At 42.5% G+C, this 19,230-nt stretch overlaps 2 protein-coding genes across 11 annotated transcripts in view; one reads left to right on the forward strand and one right to left on the reverse strand.

Annotated features, from left to right (window-relative positions):
- Positions 1–12,357, forward strand: part of atp2b3b (ATPase plasma membrane Ca2+ transporting 3b) — a 44,890-nt gene extending 32,533 nt beyond the window's left edge. For 3 of the 6 annotated variants that reach the window (XM_088290975.1, XM_088290976.1, XM_088290977.1), the window contains 3 exons: positions 201–308; positions 438–620; positions 7,678–12,357. In XM_088290975.1, coding sequence (XP_088147101.1) covers positions 201–308; positions 438–620; positions 7,678–8,157 — 771 coding nt within the window. In that variant the 3' untranslated portion in view covers positions 8,158–12,357. Of the gene's footprint in view, positions 1–200; positions 309–437; positions 621–1,062; positions 1,223–1,414; positions 1,472–7,677 lie in introns of all 6 variants that reach the window. The other 3 variants (XM_088290978.1, XM_088290979.1, XM_088290980.1) reach the window with 2 other exon arrangements.
- A 3,106-nt stretch (positions 12,358–15,463) lies between these two features.
- crebzf (CREB/ATF bZIP transcription factor) lies at positions 15,464–18,672 on the reverse strand. 5 transcript variants are annotated; one of them, XM_088290986.1, is made up of 5 exons: positions 18,492–18,665; positions 16,602–17,169; positions 16,341–16,501; positions 16,087–16,161; positions 15,464–15,822 (listed from the first exon to the last, which is right to left on the reverse strand). In XM_088290986.1, the coding sequence occupies exons 2-3, from the start codon at positions 17,108–17,110 to the stop codon at positions 16,453–16,455; spliced, it is 558 nt and encodes a 185-aa protein (XP_088147112.1). In that variant the 5' UTR covers positions 17,111–17,169; positions 18,492–18,665; the 3' UTR covers positions 15,464–15,822; positions 16,087–16,161; positions 16,341–16,452. The 5 variants fall into 5 exon arrangements, with proteins under 5 accessions (XP_088147112.1, XP_088147107.1, XP_088147109.1 ...); XM_088290981.1 differs by having other exon boundaries at positions 16,341–17,169; positions 18,492–18,672; XM_088290983.1 differs by having other exon boundaries at positions 16,087–16,214; positions 16,246–17,169; positions 18,492–18,672.
- Positions 18,673–19,230: the final 558 nt, after the last annotated feature.

Below are 19,230 nucleotides of genomic sequence, written 5' to 3' on the forward strand. Positions count from 1 at the left end.
AGTTATTAGATTATATTTGAGGTTCCAAAAAAGTTGACATTGACATATATATATAGTGTTTTCAACATGATGCCCATTTAATTTTGTTTGTTTTGATGTAAAAAAAAAAATTGGAACTCCTACATACAAGAAACACGAGTATGTCGCATTAACTCTACCAGTTATATAGTCAAGTCCTTATTTGTGTGTGTGTGTTGCAGATTGTGATTGTGCAGTGGGGAGGCAAGCCATTCAGCTGTGCTCCACTCAACATCGAGCAGTGGCTCTGGTGTCTGTTTGTGGGAGTTGGAGAGCTGCTGTGGGGTCAGGTAAGAACCTGTTGAGGCTAAACAGGCTCGCTATTGTGGAAGCTGTTTATGTGGAATTTCCCATCCCAAACTAAAACTTGCAATCCCTATCGCCAATTGTGGTGAAAATGTAACAAACGTGACACCCAGGTGATCGCCACTGTCCCGGCGGAGAGGTTGCCGTGCCTGAAGGAAGCGGGTCTCGGTCTGGAGCCCGGGGAGGAGGAAGGGGAGGAGCTTGCGGAGGATGAAGAGGAGATTGACTGTGCTGAGAGAGAACTTCGTCGTGGACAGATCCTCTGGTTCCGAGGCCTCAACCGCATCCAGACTCAGGTAAAGTATACTTGACAAGACTGGAACCCAAAACCCAAGAAGTGGTGCTTCTCAGTTGTTTGTTCTCTCTGTACTGTGAATTTCGCCACTAATATGTGCTTCTCTTCAACACAGCCAACATTACGTTCTCCTCTGGCGTTTATTATGATTCTCTCGCAACTTAAAAGTGGCGGTTTGTAAGATGCACTGCAACGTGAGATAGGCAGGCATGTGTGTGTGCGTGCGCGTGCGCGCGCGTGTTGACAGACAGCAAAAGGGCATCAGCATATATAAGCAACAATGCTGACCATGAGCAGTGATTTTGAGGCGCAAACGCTGCTAAAACGACTATGTCGAAATGAGTGGACAACACGCACACACGCACACACGGAGAGGCTTCCGCATTCCAGCTGCAAACCCTCCCGCCATCACTGAGTGCCGCTGTTTTATCTCTGTCCTGCAGATGGAGGTAGTGAGCACGTTCAAGCGAAGCGGCTCGTTTCAGGGAGCAGTGAGAAGGCGCTCCTCCGTGCTCAGTCAGCTCCACGACGTAAACACTATATCTACCCCCTCTCACGTAGCTCTCTCCACCGCAAAAGCCAATACCAGCCCGGCCCCAGGGAGTGAGTCCGCCGAAAGCATGCACACACAGTTTTCTTACACACAACCACACACAAACATGCACGGCACGTGGACTTGCAGTATTTTCCGGTCTATGGTTGTGCCCCCCACCCTCCAGCTCACCCGCTGCTCATGCGTGTACAACGTTTCCTCTATTCTTTTTTTTTTTTCCCTTATTCTCCCTTTTCAAACAGCACCCGGTCCTGACCAGCTGTGCAATTCTGGTCTGATCTGGTCTGGTCCAAATCCAGGTCTGGCCCCAGTCCAGAGTGTGTTTGGTATAATTGTTTAGTGTTGCGTGTGGTGCAAGAGGTTGCTGACTGTTCGCTCTCTGTGTGGAGAATCCTGCCACAGGAAGATTCGCGTTTCAACGGAAGTGAAGTCAAAAATGTTGTTTGCATGATGTTTTATGTGGCCTTGCTAGTCTAAACACGGCATTCTGATTAATATTGCGTTTGTGGGATATGAACTAATTAAGCAGAAAAATACACCTGTTTGTATCCATCTCAGGGGGCAGCCATTTTGTCATTCAGACTGAATGTGAAATATCGTGACACAACGCTTGTCTTGTTTTTGTTCGCGGGGTTGACTCCATCTGGGTTGCTTCGAGAGGACTGGAAGAGGAGGAAAAAAAAAAAAAAACAATTTGAACAGCCAACCTGGTGCTGGGTGGCTGTCTTGGCTGTCAGTTCAACAGTTGGAAACAATTCAGTCCACTCACAAGATACTCTAACTTCCTCGCAATTCACGAAAGCTTGCCCCTTTTTTGTCTCGGTCCCGGTTGGTAACTAAAGCTTGCTCTGTTTGCACTTGTTCTGCGTATGCGTGTGGCAAAGTAAATAAGTTCTCCACGCCGATTGCCTGTAATCGAAGCAACGCCACCGAATATCCACTTTAGCTTGTGACGGCGAAATGGGCAAAGGAGCAAAATTTTGCTTCAAATTCTTCAAACACACCACCAGAAATGCTGCACATGCATTCAGCATAATGGCTCAGCTGCCATATATCATGTGACCAAATCCAGAAAGCTTAGGTGAGCTGTAATTGGTTGTTACCTGAGCACAAAGACTTTGTGATGTCATTTTCAGTAGAAAGTAAGTGGCAAAATGGCCGCCCTTAAGATGGAAGAAAACAGGAGGTGCTGCTTATGTCATATTCCACAAACACAATATTAATCAGAATGTCATTTTTAGACTAGTGGCGGTGCACAAAACACATTTTTCTAAAGAACATTTTTGACTTGACGTCCCCTTTAATTAATCGGATCAAATCTGCCCACCAAAAAGAAAGGAAAGCTCTTGAACGGATCTAATCGATCATGGTGGGAGGTCAGGGTCAAGGTTCACAGAGCAAAGGTCATCTCCTGCTGCACCATGTCTTCCAGTATTTACTGTGTGTCAACATGGTCAAGCCAGGTTACCGTGTTTTGCGCCTGCTCTAAATGTTAAGGAGTCAAACAAAATTAGGGAGCGATGTTCTTGGAATGCTACGATTAGCATCTTGGGAAAAAGCTGTAAACCTTCGAGTATAAAAGCCCCAAAAAGTTGCCAGTCTAAGTGGAGTTTCCCTTTTTCGCTTTGTTTCTCCTTCGTCTACGCCTCTCACTTTTGTTCAGCGTGTTGTGGACTGATTATTTGTGTGACACTACTTTCAGCTTCAACTTTTCCCATTTGCCTCTCGTCTTGAGCTCTCCAAAAAAAGTGGTGCTTTCTCTCCCTGACTGTCCCGTTTTTTAACGTTCTCTCTTTCTCCAATGCCGCTCTTGACTTTCTCTTTTGCTGTATGATCTTTTTTTGTTTGTTTGTTTGTTTTCGATATTACAGGTTTCCTGTTTGCCCAAAGTATACATAAAGCTTGTGAAATGTACTCTGTCCGTCTATAAGTAGAGTTGTTATCTTGTAGATGTATTTGGATCGTACCCGATCTGAATACAGGCTCTTGTCTAGCGTAACGATAAGCTTCCTTTAGATTTTCTCATCCGTTCTTTCCCTGTTCCTCCTTCTTTTGTCATTTCCCTCGTCGTTGATTTCATCCATTTTTTTGTCATTGTCCCCCATCTCCTGTGGAGAGTAGCGCCACCCACCTCATGTTTCCTCTTTGATTTCTCTGTATGTCAGTTCGGCGAGCGTTTGTGTTTGTGTGCGCACTTGCCGACGTGCCCCGAGCAGCTGGTCTGTATTTCTCAGTCCGCGCGTGAGAAAACAGTTGTGCGAATGGCGAGGTGTGCGCCGGTGCTTTTGACGTGTCTTTGCGTGTCCGTGTGTGCGCATGCTTGTGCGTGCTTGTGCTGTCTCCTCATCCGTCTTCTCAGTTGCTTCTCCTTTCCAACCTTGCTCCTTCCCTCATGCCCTTTTACCTCCTGCCATCACACGCTCATCTTGCGCTATCATCCCGAGTGATGTAGGCGTAGAGACAGAGAGGCAACAACGCCGCTTCCTTGACTCTGGTCATTCTGCACATGCAGAAAAATGTTCGTGTCGTTCTTTGAGAGCATTTCTCTCTTTCCGTCATGATTGCAGTGCAGTATATCATGAAGTGGTTGGCATTTTCATCCCAGGGCCTTTGAATTTGAGCCGGAACACTTTGTGGCTGCCGGGTTTGCGTAACATGAAAGTGTGTGTGTGTGCACAATGCTGCTGCTGGTTAGCTTACTTTTTTTTTCAGTAGTCCTTGAAGTGCTTTTTCGGAACACCTGGTAGTAGCATGACGTATGCTTACAGCCTTGAATTGGCACGGACTGATGTGCTGACGGCACGTAGAGTGTAGTGGTGCAATTTTTCGTCAGTGCTACTTCCTAACCAAATGTATGACAAAAGTGTTATTTTTAATGTGGACAAAAGTTGCACAAATACAAGACAATACAATTTTATTTATATCGCGCATTTCACAACCGCTGAGAATGGGGCAGAGCTCATCCAAGTGCAACATATTTTTGTTGTTTTATTATAGCGTATGTGCAAAATATGTGCGCTTAATATATTTCAGTTTTGATAATACATTTATTAAAGATCCGACAGTGTATATATATTTTTTCCAGTGCAAAGGGCACTCTTACATAAAAATGGCCATTCAAGTATGGGACAAAACTGCTGCACAAGAAATCAACATTAAATGCAATAACTCGTTTTCGACATTTTTTTCGCAAAAATAGACTCACTCAAAATTGTAATTTTATTGAGGTATATCACTCCAGATCTGCAAAAAGGCCAGAGTAAGCACAACTAAATCATTCTTGCCACCTAGTGCTCATAGGTGATATTACAACTTAAAACATCTTTTTTAGCCTCGATATTTGTCATATTTTGGATTTTCCCCAATTTTTACTGGATTCATATCCCCATTTCCCCTCTTAGAAATCCACACTGTGGTACAATCAAGTTTGTGCCTTTTTTTTTTGCGCGTGCGAAAACGTAAATAAATCAAGTATTTACGTTTCCTCCAGCGTTCAAGCAACAAATGTGCGCAGTTCCATTTTCGGAAAGACTTTTTATTTCTCAGTTGCTGGGTGATCAAGCCCTTCAGAGACCCAAATAGTTGCATGCAACCAATTAAAATCTTTGAGTGCTGCTTGCGTTCAGATAACTTCTGTGTCATGTGTTTACTTCACTCGTGTTCTCAGACTTGAATATTTTTTATTCGAGATGCAAGAAGGAAGATGTGTGTCTTTCGTGCTTTCATCCACCTGAGCGGTGCTGGACGTTTGTGATCCCTGTGGATCCAGTTTGTTTTCATTTTATATTGGCCTACTTTCATCGACGTGCTTTTACAGCCGAGTTGAAAAAGAGATTACTGTGAGATCACCTCTCTCACTTCTCCCCTCGGTTCCTTCGTTCGTTGACGTGTTGTTGCATATTTTAAGAGGAGGTGTTAGCCTCCACCCTCTGCGTCAGAGACAGAAAGAGAATGGTTGTGGCAAGGGCTGCTGAGGTGAAAAGCATAACTATCAAAAGGACGATAGCGCTCACAGTTGAGATTTGGCAACGATTAACTAAGCAGCCATCTACCTCACAGCTTCTCTCTGTATTTATGTTGCAGTTTCTTCCCATCAGCAGCAGTTTTTTTTTCCCCCACACAGAAGCCTCAACCTTCCAGTGCCTCTACCCTTGTACTTTTAATCATCATCGTTTTTCCATCAAGCTATGCTGAGAGGGCCGGCAGGGAGGGATGAAGGAAGCGAGCGAGGGAGGGAGGGAGGGGTTGAGTGGATGGAGAGAAGCTGCGAGAAAACAATAACACAGCAGTGCCCTGACCTCCAGGTCTTACTGGTCACACTGTGGGCGACATATACTCGAAAGTTTACTCCACCTACGGGGATTAAAAAAACAAATGAAAACAAACCAAGTGCCGACAAAGTGAGAAAGTAACATTCTGAAACCTTCTCAGTCTGCATGAAATGTTTTTCTGCTGTCTGACAGGCTCTTTGGAAAAACAGATAAGCACTGAACCTTACTGCTTGACCGTCTGTCTGTCTGTCTGTCAGTTTGTCTGTCTGCCAGTCTGACAGAGGCATGTGTAGAGACTTCTCAGAGTTTGGCCGCATGGAGCGCCCCCCCCCCCCCCCCCCCATTGAGCTACTGATTGCCAAAAGTTGAAACTGATAGAAAGCCTTTGGCCAAACGGTCTCTATGTACGTCTCTGTCCGCTCGTGCCTGTCTGTATTGTTGCAGTCAATTTTCTGCTTTTTCTTTGAGCTCATTCCGCTTTTCCTCTGTTTGGGCTTGAGGGAAGGGTGCATGGACCGAGCGCCATGGCAACGGAATGCCTTTATGCACGCCTACACCACACACCGCACAGTGCACCTCACGGAGCTCATTCTGGTGTGTTTGTATGACAAGAGAGAGCGCGAGCGAGACTGTGATTGACAATGATCCGATTCAGCATGGCCTGGCTGCCTGTGGACGCGTGACACGGCTGACTTTGAACCAATCACCTCCTCTTTGAAATAATCTAACCAATCACACGCTCTTCTAACCTGCTGTGATGTCTGCTTTCTTCCTTTCTTTTTTTTTGCAACTCTCGAATTTTATTTTTATGTCCCGCAGCAACCTTTCTCATCAGCATCATCCTGATTCCACTCCGCTCGCTATTTGTTTCTCACCGCTGCATGACTGCAGGACATTTGGCAAATGTGTGTGTGTGTGTGTGTGTGCGTGTGTACAGCGATGCTTAAAGACTGACTCCGAATTCACAGTGCACGACTTTCCAATGCATGCTGATGTCCAGAGCTCCAAGCTCACCACATGGAAAAATCGGATTGTTTGCTCCGTTCCGTTACAACGGCTGCTGCATGTGTGTGTGTGCGTGTGTGTGCGCGTGTGTGCGTGTGTGGCCACTTGGTGATTTCTTGGTTCTACTTTCAACTAACTCACTTTTACTGCTTCTTCTCCATCTGTGCCTGGCATTTCGCCTCACCTGTTTGCATGCATGCTAATCAGTGTGCTGCAGTGCGAGTGTTTTGTCGCACACACTCAAACACACACAACTACATATTTGCAGACTCATACACGTGTGCACGTCAGGTGTGTATTATGTGAGATGTTTGCTGCTTCTGTGGTTTTTGTGAATGCTGCAAAGTCTGTCTGGTGTGTCAGAACTGACATAAGTGTTTGTCAATAGCAAACTCATTTCAAAACACCTTTTTTTTTTTTTAAGCATCTTTTGACGACACACAAGATCAGGTGGACTCTCGCTGTACTTCAGATAAAGTGAAATCATTTTTAATCCAAGTAATGTGTGTGTGGACGGTAAATCACTACAAATGCGTGGTCCGAGATAAAATTCTCTGCAGGAGAAAAAGTGGACGGACTATTATGAATCTAATAATCCACAGAGGATGAATCAACCGGACTTCTTTGATTTTGAGTACGGCTTTGAAACAAATTCCTTGTTTCTTTATTTATATACATAAATCATCGTCATAGGTGCATTCTAGTCGCCCCTCAGATTATAGGTCCTTTTCATCAAGAATATTTTGTCGTCAGAGCGGCATGGTGCACAAGTGTTCATGAAATTTTTCTTGCAAAACGGTTTGCGACTTAATGTTGAGCGTTATTCACTTCAGTCTGAGTCATTTTTGCTGACCTAAATAAATGGCCTTTGGTCACACATTATGCGATCTTCTGAGTTGTTTATAGGATGCAGACAGAAATACACGCACATAAAAAGTTGAACTTTTCGTTTCTTTCCCTCATATTCAGTCTCGCTGTTCTAATACTTTTTGGAGGCGAGTTTAGCCTGACACACAACTTGAAAATACGGAGAGTTATATTGTCATTAAAAGTTAACTGAAAAGCCACCTGGCCCTGAGTGTCTGTCCGTTTGTGTTTGTCTGTCTGTCTTCTGGAGGAGACCAGTCGGGTCTCCGTGGGTTTCCCTTGACTTTTGTTCCAGTTCCGTGTCTGACTTGTTCTTCTCTTGTCCTTGTGGTTTCTCCACACCTTTCCCCTTTTTTCGGCAGATGCGAGTGGTGAAAGCATTCCGTAGTTCGCTGTACGAGGGCCGGGAGAAACCAGAATCCCGCAACTCCATCCACAACTTCATGGCCCACCCGGAGTTCCTCATCAATGACCTCATCCACAACATCCCGCTGATTGATGACACTGATGTGGACGACGAATCAGAACTCAGCAGATATCAGCACGTGCACCCGGCCCTTCGCAAGCCGCCGCCCCCTCCCACTCAGCCCCAGCCCACGGCCCGCACCCGTCCCACCCGTCCGTACCGCCAGTATAGCCTCCCCGTCACCCAGTGCAACCGGAATAATAACAACAGCAGCAGCAGCACTTCATCACTTGCCCACGCCAACAAACACAACATCAACACCATAACCCCAAGCAATCAAACCCCTCCTCATCACCGCCATCAGAGCAGGGACCGGCTGGGGGAAGCCCCAACTCCTTACCTAGCCCACCTCTACTGTGTGGAGACCACCTTATAACTGAGTGGGTCGGGGAGAAGGGGAACTGAGTCCTGGGGTGGGGAGGTCCAAACGAGAGCAGAGGAGAGAGCTTGAGGACGCACACATGACATTTCCATCCGGTCTCTCCTGTGACACAGGAGGGGGGAGGACAATGGCTGCCGACTCCACGTGAACATTGACGCTATCAAACTACCACTCCCTCCCCCTCATCCACTCGCCGCCCACCCCGCCTTGACCTCACTCACTCTTCAGCCCGCCCTCCATCTGCTGACGGAGGGCGTCCCTGCCGTGAAGTCTGCCGTCCTTCAAAGCGTCATCAGAGCTGGGTCATGTGGTCGCAGGGGCCGAATCTCTTCATTCCTTACCGGTGTTAATTGAGTGTGGTTGCCATGACCCCGCCTACTTGCCTGCCATGACACCACAGCCACCGCGCTCAACAATGATCTGGTTTGTCGATCAACTCGTTTTGCTCGTCACGTAATTGTTGAAGCTTTAAACTTCCTCATCCGCTCAATCTTGACGCTTTCATTTCTGAACATAATATGGTGCTCATTCTTTTCCACACCGCTTCCGTTCTTCCCTTCGTCCCTGCAGCATGATGTTATTTTTCTTTTTCACACCGCCCTCTCTCTTTTAATATTGCGTGTGTTGTCTTGTCTCTTCTGGAGAAAAAAAAAAAAAAGTATTTACATTTCAAACAGATACCCTTCATTTAAGCGTAATAGTAAAGGAAGGAGTTATATAAATATATATACAGTACATATGTATATATGATATTATTTTTTTTATTACTAATTGGGAAGCGACAATACAGAACTTGTCATCAGTCGCCAATCCTTGAATGCTGCCCCATGTCCACATATGTTGTCTGTGTGGGATGTACACATCTATCCATATAGTACAGCGGCCCCATGCATACGATGAACTGATGTATGGCTTCGGTCTCGATACTGTATCCGATCGAAGGCTCTTCATTTCCTCTCCGTCCTCGTCTTGCTGTTCCTCTTCCCCCCGCTTTGCTTTGGCTCGCTATCCCTAATCTTTTTTTTTTTTCTTTTTTTTTTTGGAATGCTTGTGAAGCATTATCCCTTTAAATGGCATCAGGTCACAATGCACAGACTACGGCCCTTTAAGACTGACACTCACCTCAAACCTGCTCTTGCTCACATGTCATGGGGTCAACACCATCATGGGTGGATGGATTGATTGATTGATTGACTCATACAGCTAAAAAAAAAAATCATTGTTGGTTTAGCTCCTAACACTATTGTCGAATAATTTGAAAAAAAAAAAAACAATTTTCCATCATTAGCAGCAAAGTTTAATGAGCACATTGCAAAAAAAAAATAAATAAATCAAAATTCAAAGCCATTGTAAATTGGGCAATTCAACAAAAACATTTTAACTTTTGCCATTGTGAAAATTGGCTTTCCCACATTTCACAACAAATAAGATTTTACTGAACAAATTTTCCATCATGTAGTCCTGAAACTTAAAGTAAAAACAACTCAAGAAATTGTTTTGGAGCAAACAACTATCTTGCTTTGTTGTGCTTACTAATATTTTTAACTTCAATTTCTGTTCTAGCCCCCCAAAAATTGAAGTTGTATATTTTTACAGTGTGATGGTTGCATGGCAAGATCCATATTTTCATATCTGTTACGATTAACGTTGTCTTGCTTCAAAACTGGATGCAGCACACAAATGATAATACATACAGTATATTGACGGAAACTTAACACATTTTAACCACTAGTCTATTCAATTTTTAAAAATATAATTTATAGTTTATTGTTAAATAGCTCTAAAATCAGATTCAGCGGAAGAAATTCGTGTTACAATTGTCCCCACATTAGGCCACGTCGGCCTCATTTTTCTTTTCTTTTTTATAGCCAATTATTGAAGTACATACTTTATATTTGATTTTAAAATGGTTATATTTCATTCTACTTCTCTTAAAACATTTCATGGTCATCCTTATTCTTCTGCTGCGAGAAATCACGCATTTTTACTGCCTCATAATGAGGCTTTTGGAGTCCATTGTGAACTCCTGTCTAAGTTACCAAATATGGTTGCTTGCCTGATAAAGGGACCCAGAATATCTTGTACAGTCAAATTTGTTTATATGATACTTATACAGACAGACAACAGCACTTTGCTTTTGCAGAAATACGTGTACTGTATTTAGGATGTCATTTGACTCTGGGGTCAATTGTAACACACTAGCAACACTCGCCGACCCTTTCCAAATTATTTTGAAAGCCGTAATGGAATTTGTGTTATTTGCCCGATTTAGCTCCTCTCTATGATCATGGCAACAATGTGAAAATGTTCATTTTTTTCTAAAGAGTATAACACAGCAACACAAATATTTGACAACATACATGATGGTAAGACCATGTGAGCCGGTGACATCACATTCCACCACATTCATCTCCGTGACCTTCCGTGGAACATTAAGCACATTCCAAACAAGCGTGTGTCCCCCCCCCCCCCCCGGTATGCCGTGTTGTCCCACGTGTGGGTGAACTGCTGACTTCATGTTGCCTCGGAGTGCAACGCAATGCAAATCAACTCCCACCCTCCGATCACCACCACCTCCTTGTCCTCCCGCCTCCCTACACTTTTCTCCTGTCGACTTCCTGACCGGATCCACCACCAGAAAAAGGCAAGGGCGGATAATATGCAACTGACTGACATGTCATCACGTGTAACCCAGATTAGAACTGCAGTGCAACAGGGATGCTAACACATGCAAAAACAGCGCAGGAACACGCGTGTCCTGCTAGTTCTGTTTCAGGAGGGGCGCAAGGCTCCCTGGAAAAAACCCGTAACTGTACAGAACTCTTGTCTTCTTGAATGCTCATCATCATCATGGCCGCCACTCGCACCTGGGTGGCGGCATTGTGTTACTCTGTCTGTTTTGAAGCATGCATTTTGGTATCATTAATGTCACTCTTTATGTGTAGGTAAATCATTTAGACAACTGTCACGACTGTGTGCTATGAACTCTCCACATTTGCTCTCTCTCTCTCTCTCTCTCATGCACACACATACAAACACACACGCGCACGCACACGCCTGTTCAAGTCTAACCTTGTCTATTTCATTGCCTCGTAGCACAGCTCTGTCAGTGCTTCTTAAAGTTAAGAAAAAGAAAAAAAGGAACGCACACCAAACATACGGAGCAAATCTACAGTGTTGTAAATTAGACGGACCAGTTCCAGCCATTTCTGTCCATCTGTCCAGCCATGTTACATTATGATGTTGTGAGATAGATTAACAGAAGGCAAAGCGGAATGTGAAAAAGAATATATTTATCCGAAATTAGAAATTGTACAACCGCATCAAAATTGTACAGCTCGCCCCGAAAGTGCACACAAGCAACTTTAATTTACAGGTACTATGTTCCTGTTACTCTATTTTATGCCCCTCCCTCCTTTCCTTTTAGCCCTTTTGCTTTTTGTAAGGAGAGGAAAAACTCAACAGAAGCACTTGTACATTACTATGATTACTGATTTTGTCCGCCGGTGCTCCCACTGATGGAAAACATACATTGCACATCCTCCTGAGCATATTCTGTGGGCTGTGTTTTCTGTCCAGTGAACAGACCCTGAAGCGTGCAGAGGTGCTTTCAAGTCTCTTGAGGCCGTAGTGGTAACTCTGTAAATAAGCAGGAGACAAAAGTACTTTATTATCCTCTAAAGGACTGGACAAAATGAGGCTGGACAACTGGAGGGTGGCGCAGAGCTAGAGACTGCAGAAGTGCAATGCATCGGGTGTGTGTGCATTGTTTAGGCTGCTCTTTTAGATCTGCCGTAGGTTTTTACAGCCCGAGAAAAAAAAATTTGGCTTTTACATGATTCATTTTACATACTGTTGTACATTTTGTGCGTGGAATGGTCCCCCTTCTTGCACAATGCAGAGCTGTTCTGCAGACAGAAAATGCAGCCTGAATTGTGCTGAAATGAAAAAAAAAGACCAAAAAAAAACAAAACAAACACAAAGACTATTGAATATATTAAAGAGTTACCTGCCTGTTATTTAAGCAAATAAATATCTATATATATGAGGAAGAACACACCTGTATACTGTAGACAAACTGTATGGAAATCTAAGATAATTTATTGGGAATTAAATCCTACACCTTTTGTCTGTATGAAAGAAAAAAAATACATCAAAGTATTCTACAATAATAACTTTGACAAATCTGTGTGATCCTGTGTTGTTTGTTTGCGCCGATTGTGAGTGGTACTAATTTATATTGGCCAAAAAATATTGGAAGCTCACTACATTAAGAGATGAGTCCATCTTAAATGAAGAATGAAGAAATGTTGCCTGAGAATAAGATCATGCATGGAGTTCAGCGATGGAGGTAAAAGATTCTGGGTTTCCTCACGTGGAGTTGCTACTCACCACAATCATCTTCCAGTTGCTGCCTTCACTTTTCTGCTCAATAAGTGGATATTATCTTGAAATCAAGCCCTCTAAAAATATCTAATTTCATGGCCCTTTATAAAATTTTATTTATTTCATACCCCCTCCCCTTTCCTATGTATTGACAAAAATATTTAGATGGACGTAATCACTGCATACCGAATTTGATCACCATTTAGTTCTGGGCTCTGTTTTAAAAAATTCTATCTAGTCCCTCAACAACATTCGCTATTTAGGCCTGGGTTAACAACTAATAAAATAGTTAACAACCATCGAGGGTCAGTTTTATTTATCCATTTTCTATAGTGCTTCTTCATGTTAGGGTCACAGGTGAGCTGGTGGATTTCCTACCTGACTTGGGGCGAAGAAGCTGGAGAAGAACGCCGTCAATCAAAGCGCTCATACTGACAACTATGCAGACTCAAATTCTTGATTGTGGATGTAGCGTGGTGCTCAAAGACTTGTTTTGATCAGTCTGTTGCGACACATTTAAATTTGAAGGGTTTTAATTCGGTCAACGTTTATTCTTTGGTCAGTGGTCATTCCTTGAGTAATGCAACTCCCAAGACTGGAATTGACCCCTCCCCTTTGTCACATTGTATATAACGTCTAGTTCCATGGAACTCTTAACCCTGAGACACTTGAACTACCACAAAAGGGCAAATAATTATTGAGCTGATGCCAAACTTTGTGTAACTATTCAATAGAACCACTAAGTGAATGACAACTGCAAAATTCCAAACTTAAGTCTTTTGTCTCAAAGTTTTGCATTGTTAATTATGTACAAGCGCTTCCAAAAGTTGCCAACAGCTCCAGCAAATCAGTATTGTTGCACTATTGAAGTGTTTACGTATTTTATGGACTCTTACATAATGTTTATGTTGAAATGCTCGTGTTCGACCATAAGCTTTATTATGGATAGTTGTGGCATACACTTCAAATGTTACTTTCAGATGGGATTTAGGCTCAACTTTTCTTGCATGTGCTGTTTTTGCCCTTTGACATGTTTCTACATTAATATAAAGTCAACGTAGTACAAAGACTAAATAATGTTCAGAACCGAAGATTTTATTATATAAAACCAGGCCCATGTAAAATATTTAAGTTTTTCCAACATTAAGCGTTGTGTAGATTCTAGTGCCATCTGGTGGTGAACTAAAAGAATGGAACGACCTAAGCTCAAAGCGCTTTTTGAAGCACGCACACACGTGCCGAAGGGTCACCAATATTCGCAAACCTACCAGCATTTTTTTTTCAGGAAACGTGCACGCAAGAAGTCATCACCAACGAATTCTTGTCCACACTCAGGTGACAAAAGAGCAATGCAGTTGCACATTGTAGTCATGTGGAGGAACTACGTTCGCTAAGTTTGTCTCCTTTGAATCGCCGTAGAACACTTCGAGGGGAGCCGTGCCCCATTAAGAACTACATATTAGCTCACCTACAATTCCATGCACACGAATAAAAATGTTTGCATGTTAAGTTTTTTTTAAAATAACATCGGAAAAAAACTGTTTTTACTCTGTCCTTTTTAAGGTAAACTCAATTAGGGGAAATTATAGTGAAGTAAAAAAAAATAATAATGCACTTGCCTCAACTGCAAATGGGGCTATTTTCAGAATTAATCAATCACACACAAACCCAAGAGAAATTGGATTCAAGAACACCTGCCACCATATTCTATTAGGCTTATAATTATTTCAATGTTTCAACACAAGCCATGATCCACGGAAAGCATCCAGGGCGCCACGGAGATCTGAGGGTTGTTCAGTCATTTTCATGTGGCATACCATTGACATGATAAAGAATTGGCCAAGCCTCAATATTTGAGATAAGAAAAGTGGAGGGCCAACTTTGAAGGAGCTACAGAAATGTCTTTCAAGTACAATTTCATGTCTTCTTCATGTGTGGGCAGTGCAGTAGGGCGGCCAGACAAGACTTGGCAAATGGGCTGTCACTTGTATCGCGCTTTTCTACCTGAGGTGCTCAAAGCGCTTCACACTATTATCTCATCTACTGACTGATGATATAACATCAAGAGCAACTGGTGTTTCAGTAGCGGTGTGACAACACAGTTCACCACTGAGAAAAAAAAAACTAAAGTAAAGCACAGTGTTTGTACCGATTGTTAAGTATTAAGGCTCGTTTTGTTTGGCTGGAATGGGGAGTCCTCGTCTGCATGGAGGGAGCTATGAACGCTTCCAAATGCCAAACTCTCATCAGCACAAAACATTCAGGCTTCTGCGAAAGAGCAAAAAAGTCAGAAAAAGCCTACTAGAACATCTATACTTCAGTGGGGGTTTACAACCGGCACTTTAAATGGTGGCAGTGGGTGTGTGGGTGGTTAATTCCAAAACAGCTACATGCAAAGTGGGCAAGGCGTGCACGATTGTGCAAACACAGTTTTGACTTACATTGTCATTATTTTCATTTTATACGTTCATCCAAGTTTACAAATCATAGGAAAATTTGTGTGAAGATTTTTTTTTCACCCAAATATATTTTCATTTCAGCTGAGTAGCATATATCTTCACTGGACATGTGAGAATTTTCTCATCAAATGAGATGTCTTTCAAAATGCCCACGCCTAGCTGCGCATAAATGAAAATTATACATATCCATATTTAAGCGCCTTAAAACAGGATGTACGGTAGTCAATATTGAAGGACATTACACTGTTCAACTATCCAACTGAGAAAAATTCCGAAATCTTCTCTATGAACCATTTTCAGCGCATGCCTTATACTTGCAACCTTTACCAGACTTGACCCAAATGTCGAGGAAAAGTAAGACCTTTATCGGGAGAGAGCTTGCTGTTTAGAAAGAAAAAGAGAGATGCATTAATATCAACAATTCACACAAAAACAATGTAAGTATTTGCAAGTGAAACAGTTAAAATATGATTTATTTGTTCATCTTGTGTCAGAGGTAAATTACCTCAAAGGGCACATTTTCAAATTATGTACACATTTACATATTACAACTGATGGCAATGTAATCCCCTAAAACGGATCATTCTGGATGTAATAGTTCAATTATCACAGCAACAGAAATTACAAGTGAGATAGAGTAGTTGAAATGAGCTCGCCCAAAAAAACAAAAAAACTCTATAGACACTCTTGGGAAAAGTTGTAGCAAATAGAATGACATATACCATTGTTACCGATACTACCTTAAAAAAAAAAAAAAAACGGCCACGGTGGCAGCGGCGTGTCCAGTCTCTTCAACCTCCACCAGCAGAATCCACTTCAGCAATAAAGAAAAACAGGTGCCTCTAAATTAAACAACTCTTTTGTATCATGGTGCTGGTTCACAAAGAGCTCGATTGGAAAAATATTCAATTTGAATACTCCTCAACGTTGGTGGATTCGGAAAGCCAATTACTCTTTGTGGACCTTCACCGTCATTTTTTTTTTAAACATCGTGTGTTCTAATGCATTGAGGATTCTTTGACTGACCAGAAAGTCTTAAAACATAACTGAAAAAAAGCCTCTCCACTCTGATCCTTACCATGGCGTCAAGCAGGTTAAGGTGTTCAGAGAGCCATTCATCCCTCACGGTAGCGCAACCATTACCTAGAAGAAACTGTCAACAAGGTTTAGCGGTAACGAGCACCCAAGCCAACATGTCATCAAACGCATGCACTATCAGCGGGTCCTAAGTAGAATTCATTCAAGTTAACAGTCTTCGTCCACCATCAAGATGGCCAGAACACAGAGCCATGTCTCAATACGTGAAATCAGAGGTTAAGTACTTGACCCTACATTTTAAGGGATGTGCTCGCACTGGCTGCACACTTAGTGCAGAACTCCACTGAGACATGGTTCTTGTCCACGTGGAGGCACACGCCACCAGATGTCTCTTTCTCCTCCACTTTCACACGTTTCCGTGGCAGGGAGTAGTCGTGCTCGTTTGAGTCGGCGCCCTGGAAAAGCGAGGAGGATAATTTCATGCCATTCACACCGCTCAGCCGTGACAACAGCTGAGCTAACATGCTCTGATTGGCCAGCACAGCTCGCAGGTACCTGGTCTCATCTTCCAATTCCTCCACTCGTTTGGTCAGCTGAGAGTTTTCGGTTTTGAGCAAGCTATTTTCCGTGGACATGATGCCCACTTTCTTTTCAAGGGTGTTGACATACTCTTTCTTTTTGAGACGATTCAACCGAGCAGCGATTGCATTTTTGTTGATCACTTGACTTGCTTGCCGTTGCTTATTTCTCATCTTCAGGACGGATGACCCACTCTCTGGAGAGGAGGCGGAGACCACTTCAGCACCAGAATCTTGATTTGTGCCGCAGTAATGATCACCAAGCTCAATGTCAAAGATTGGCGAGGTTTTCTCTCCCTCAAGAGTCCATTCTAGGTCTTCGAATCCCATGAAGTCATCCAACTCCATTCCTGTATTATCGAAGTCATCAGCTTGGAACTCTTCGGAGAGACTTGGGACATCTTCAATAGTTTTCACAGCACTGGTCACTTCAACCTCCAGGGACTTCAGTGCAGTGTTGCAATGGCCTCTTCTCCTGGTTATCATTTTGTTGGAAAGTCAACAGTTGCTGAATGATATCCAGCAAATGCAGAAATAAATTTAGCCTGTAAGAGATGAACAGAGAAATGATTCACATTTTAATGTGAAGTAATACTTGGGCTGGATTTACAACAGCAGGTCAAAACATTCAATTACAGTTTACTGATAACGTCCCATCCATTTACGCGTAATTTGTTAGGTACACATGCCATTCTAATTGGAATCCCACCACTATTACGCAAACTTATTTATCTTGTGGTTTCCTGTACAAAATAGGCAGAGAGTTCTTTGCAAAAAATGTTCATGAACATCCCTGTACACAAACAAATTAATTCACAAACATTTTCGAAAAAATATTCCTTGGTTCACTAATTTTACTGAGCTCATAAATGTTGCCATTTTGCCTCTCAAAATTTCCAGATAAGTTTCATCTAAATGCGCTACCAGTAAATGTGATTACTTTCATTGTAAATCTTTTTTTTTCTTGCAGACAAACACTTCAATCCATTTAACAGTAATATAGTGGGCGAGTGAATGTTTAGCGCACCCTCCATTTTCTACTTTCACCTCTAAAATGCAAGGAGCCACTATGCTCCTGGTATTATTTATTTTAAAAAAACGCTCTGGAAGCCTGATATTTATTGTCCATGATCTCAATACAATATCAACGAAAAATGTTGTTTGACTTTGGTCGTGTTACGAAGTTACCAAACCGTCAACAGCATGTTCGTGGCCTTGTGAAGCTTAAAATGGCGTACGGGTGAACCATTTACAGCACTTAAGTAGCAGTTATGTACGCGGAAGTTAAAGAATGTCGAGTCACAAAAGCGAAAACGTGGTAAATAAACTTGCGGGCACCGCCATTTTTCACCAAGTTCCAATAGTCAAATCTACTACCGCATGCCGTTAATCGTCGGACCAACGTCGACAACCGGCACTTGTCGAAGCAACAGAAAGAGTCCTTAAACATCTCTATCATACGTACATTACGATTAACGATGCAAACATTTATTTAAAATTACTTGTTGCGCGTCTCTAGTGAGTTAATACATTAATATCACTTTTGTTTTAAGTCCGCTTCAGCTTTTAGCACCTTTAGCTAACCATGCCAGCAAGGCCCAGATCATAGCAGTTAAAGCCCACGATTTAAAAAAAAAAGAAGAAACAAAAAGAAAAAGACAAGTATAAGAAGGGGTGATTGGTTGTAGGTAAATTGCATTACGGTAGACAATGAACAAGATAGCCCAGTAAATTCTGAAGCGGTCACCTAGTCGGACTACGTCGTTTTTATTAGCTCGTTTGCTAAAGCTAGTTGAACACCACGAAGCGCCAATAGCTTTCATGACACAACAGTTTAAAACCAACGATTGCTTCACGGCCAATTTACCTTTCTTTTCAAACGTGGACGGAGTCGCGATGATATCGATGGATGTTCGTGTTTCAAAATACCACCGTTTCAGATTATTTCCTCGTTAGCTCACAATTTGCACATCCAAAAAAGTAGCGTGTCGGGTCAGGCTCAACTGAAACGCCTCCCAGCTCAATTTTCAAGATGGCGCTGGGTTGCGTTTAGTGACGTTTGTAGTCTTTTGCCTTTGTTCGAACCTTTGGTACGCCCGACTGTTTTAAGTGTGAATCTCGTTTTAACGACGACGCAAGTAGTTTACCGAGACTAACCATCTGTGTTGCCAAATCTAGACTATAAAGACTATGAATTGTGTTTGTTCGTGCATTATTCCTCACATTTTAGCAGAAGCTGGAAATCTCTAACATGTTGTGACAAGTGTTTATGGTCAGATAATGAACACTGGTAAACAACAAATTGTAATCAGAGTAAGTTTTTCGTCCCAACATTAATATTTGAACACGGACTTCATAAATATCTTATTGTCTAACAGATGAGGTTTTAAAAATATTTTGATTGTTATTAATAAGTTTGACCCATTAAAAGCTTGCCCAATATGGATTTTACAACACATTGCAATTTATAGCTATGAGATTTCATAAAAATAATTCCACCTGTTACAAAATATTGTAAAACTTTGATGTGGTAGAGAATAAAATAGGGCAGATTAAGTATCAGCTCAAAAAACTGCTGAAACTGGCAACCAGTACTAGTTGACCCC

This window comes from Idiotropiscis lumnitzeri, chromosome 3, assembly GCF_059441095.1.
Source record: "Idiotropiscis lumnitzeri isolate Australia: NSW breed Sydney's pygmy pipehorse chromosome 3, RoL_Ilum_1.0, whole genome shotgun sequence".
NCBI classification, from domain to species: domain Eukaryota; kingdom Metazoa; phylum Chordata; class Actinopteri; order Syngnathiformes; family Syngnathidae; genus Idiotropiscis; species Idiotropiscis lumnitzeri.

What these genes read in the sequence shown, in the direction of transcription:
- crebzf (XM_088290981.1), bottom strand. Translation starts at nt 17,110, where the DNA reads ATGATAACCAGGAGAAGAGGCCATTGCAACACTGCACTGAAGTCCCTG.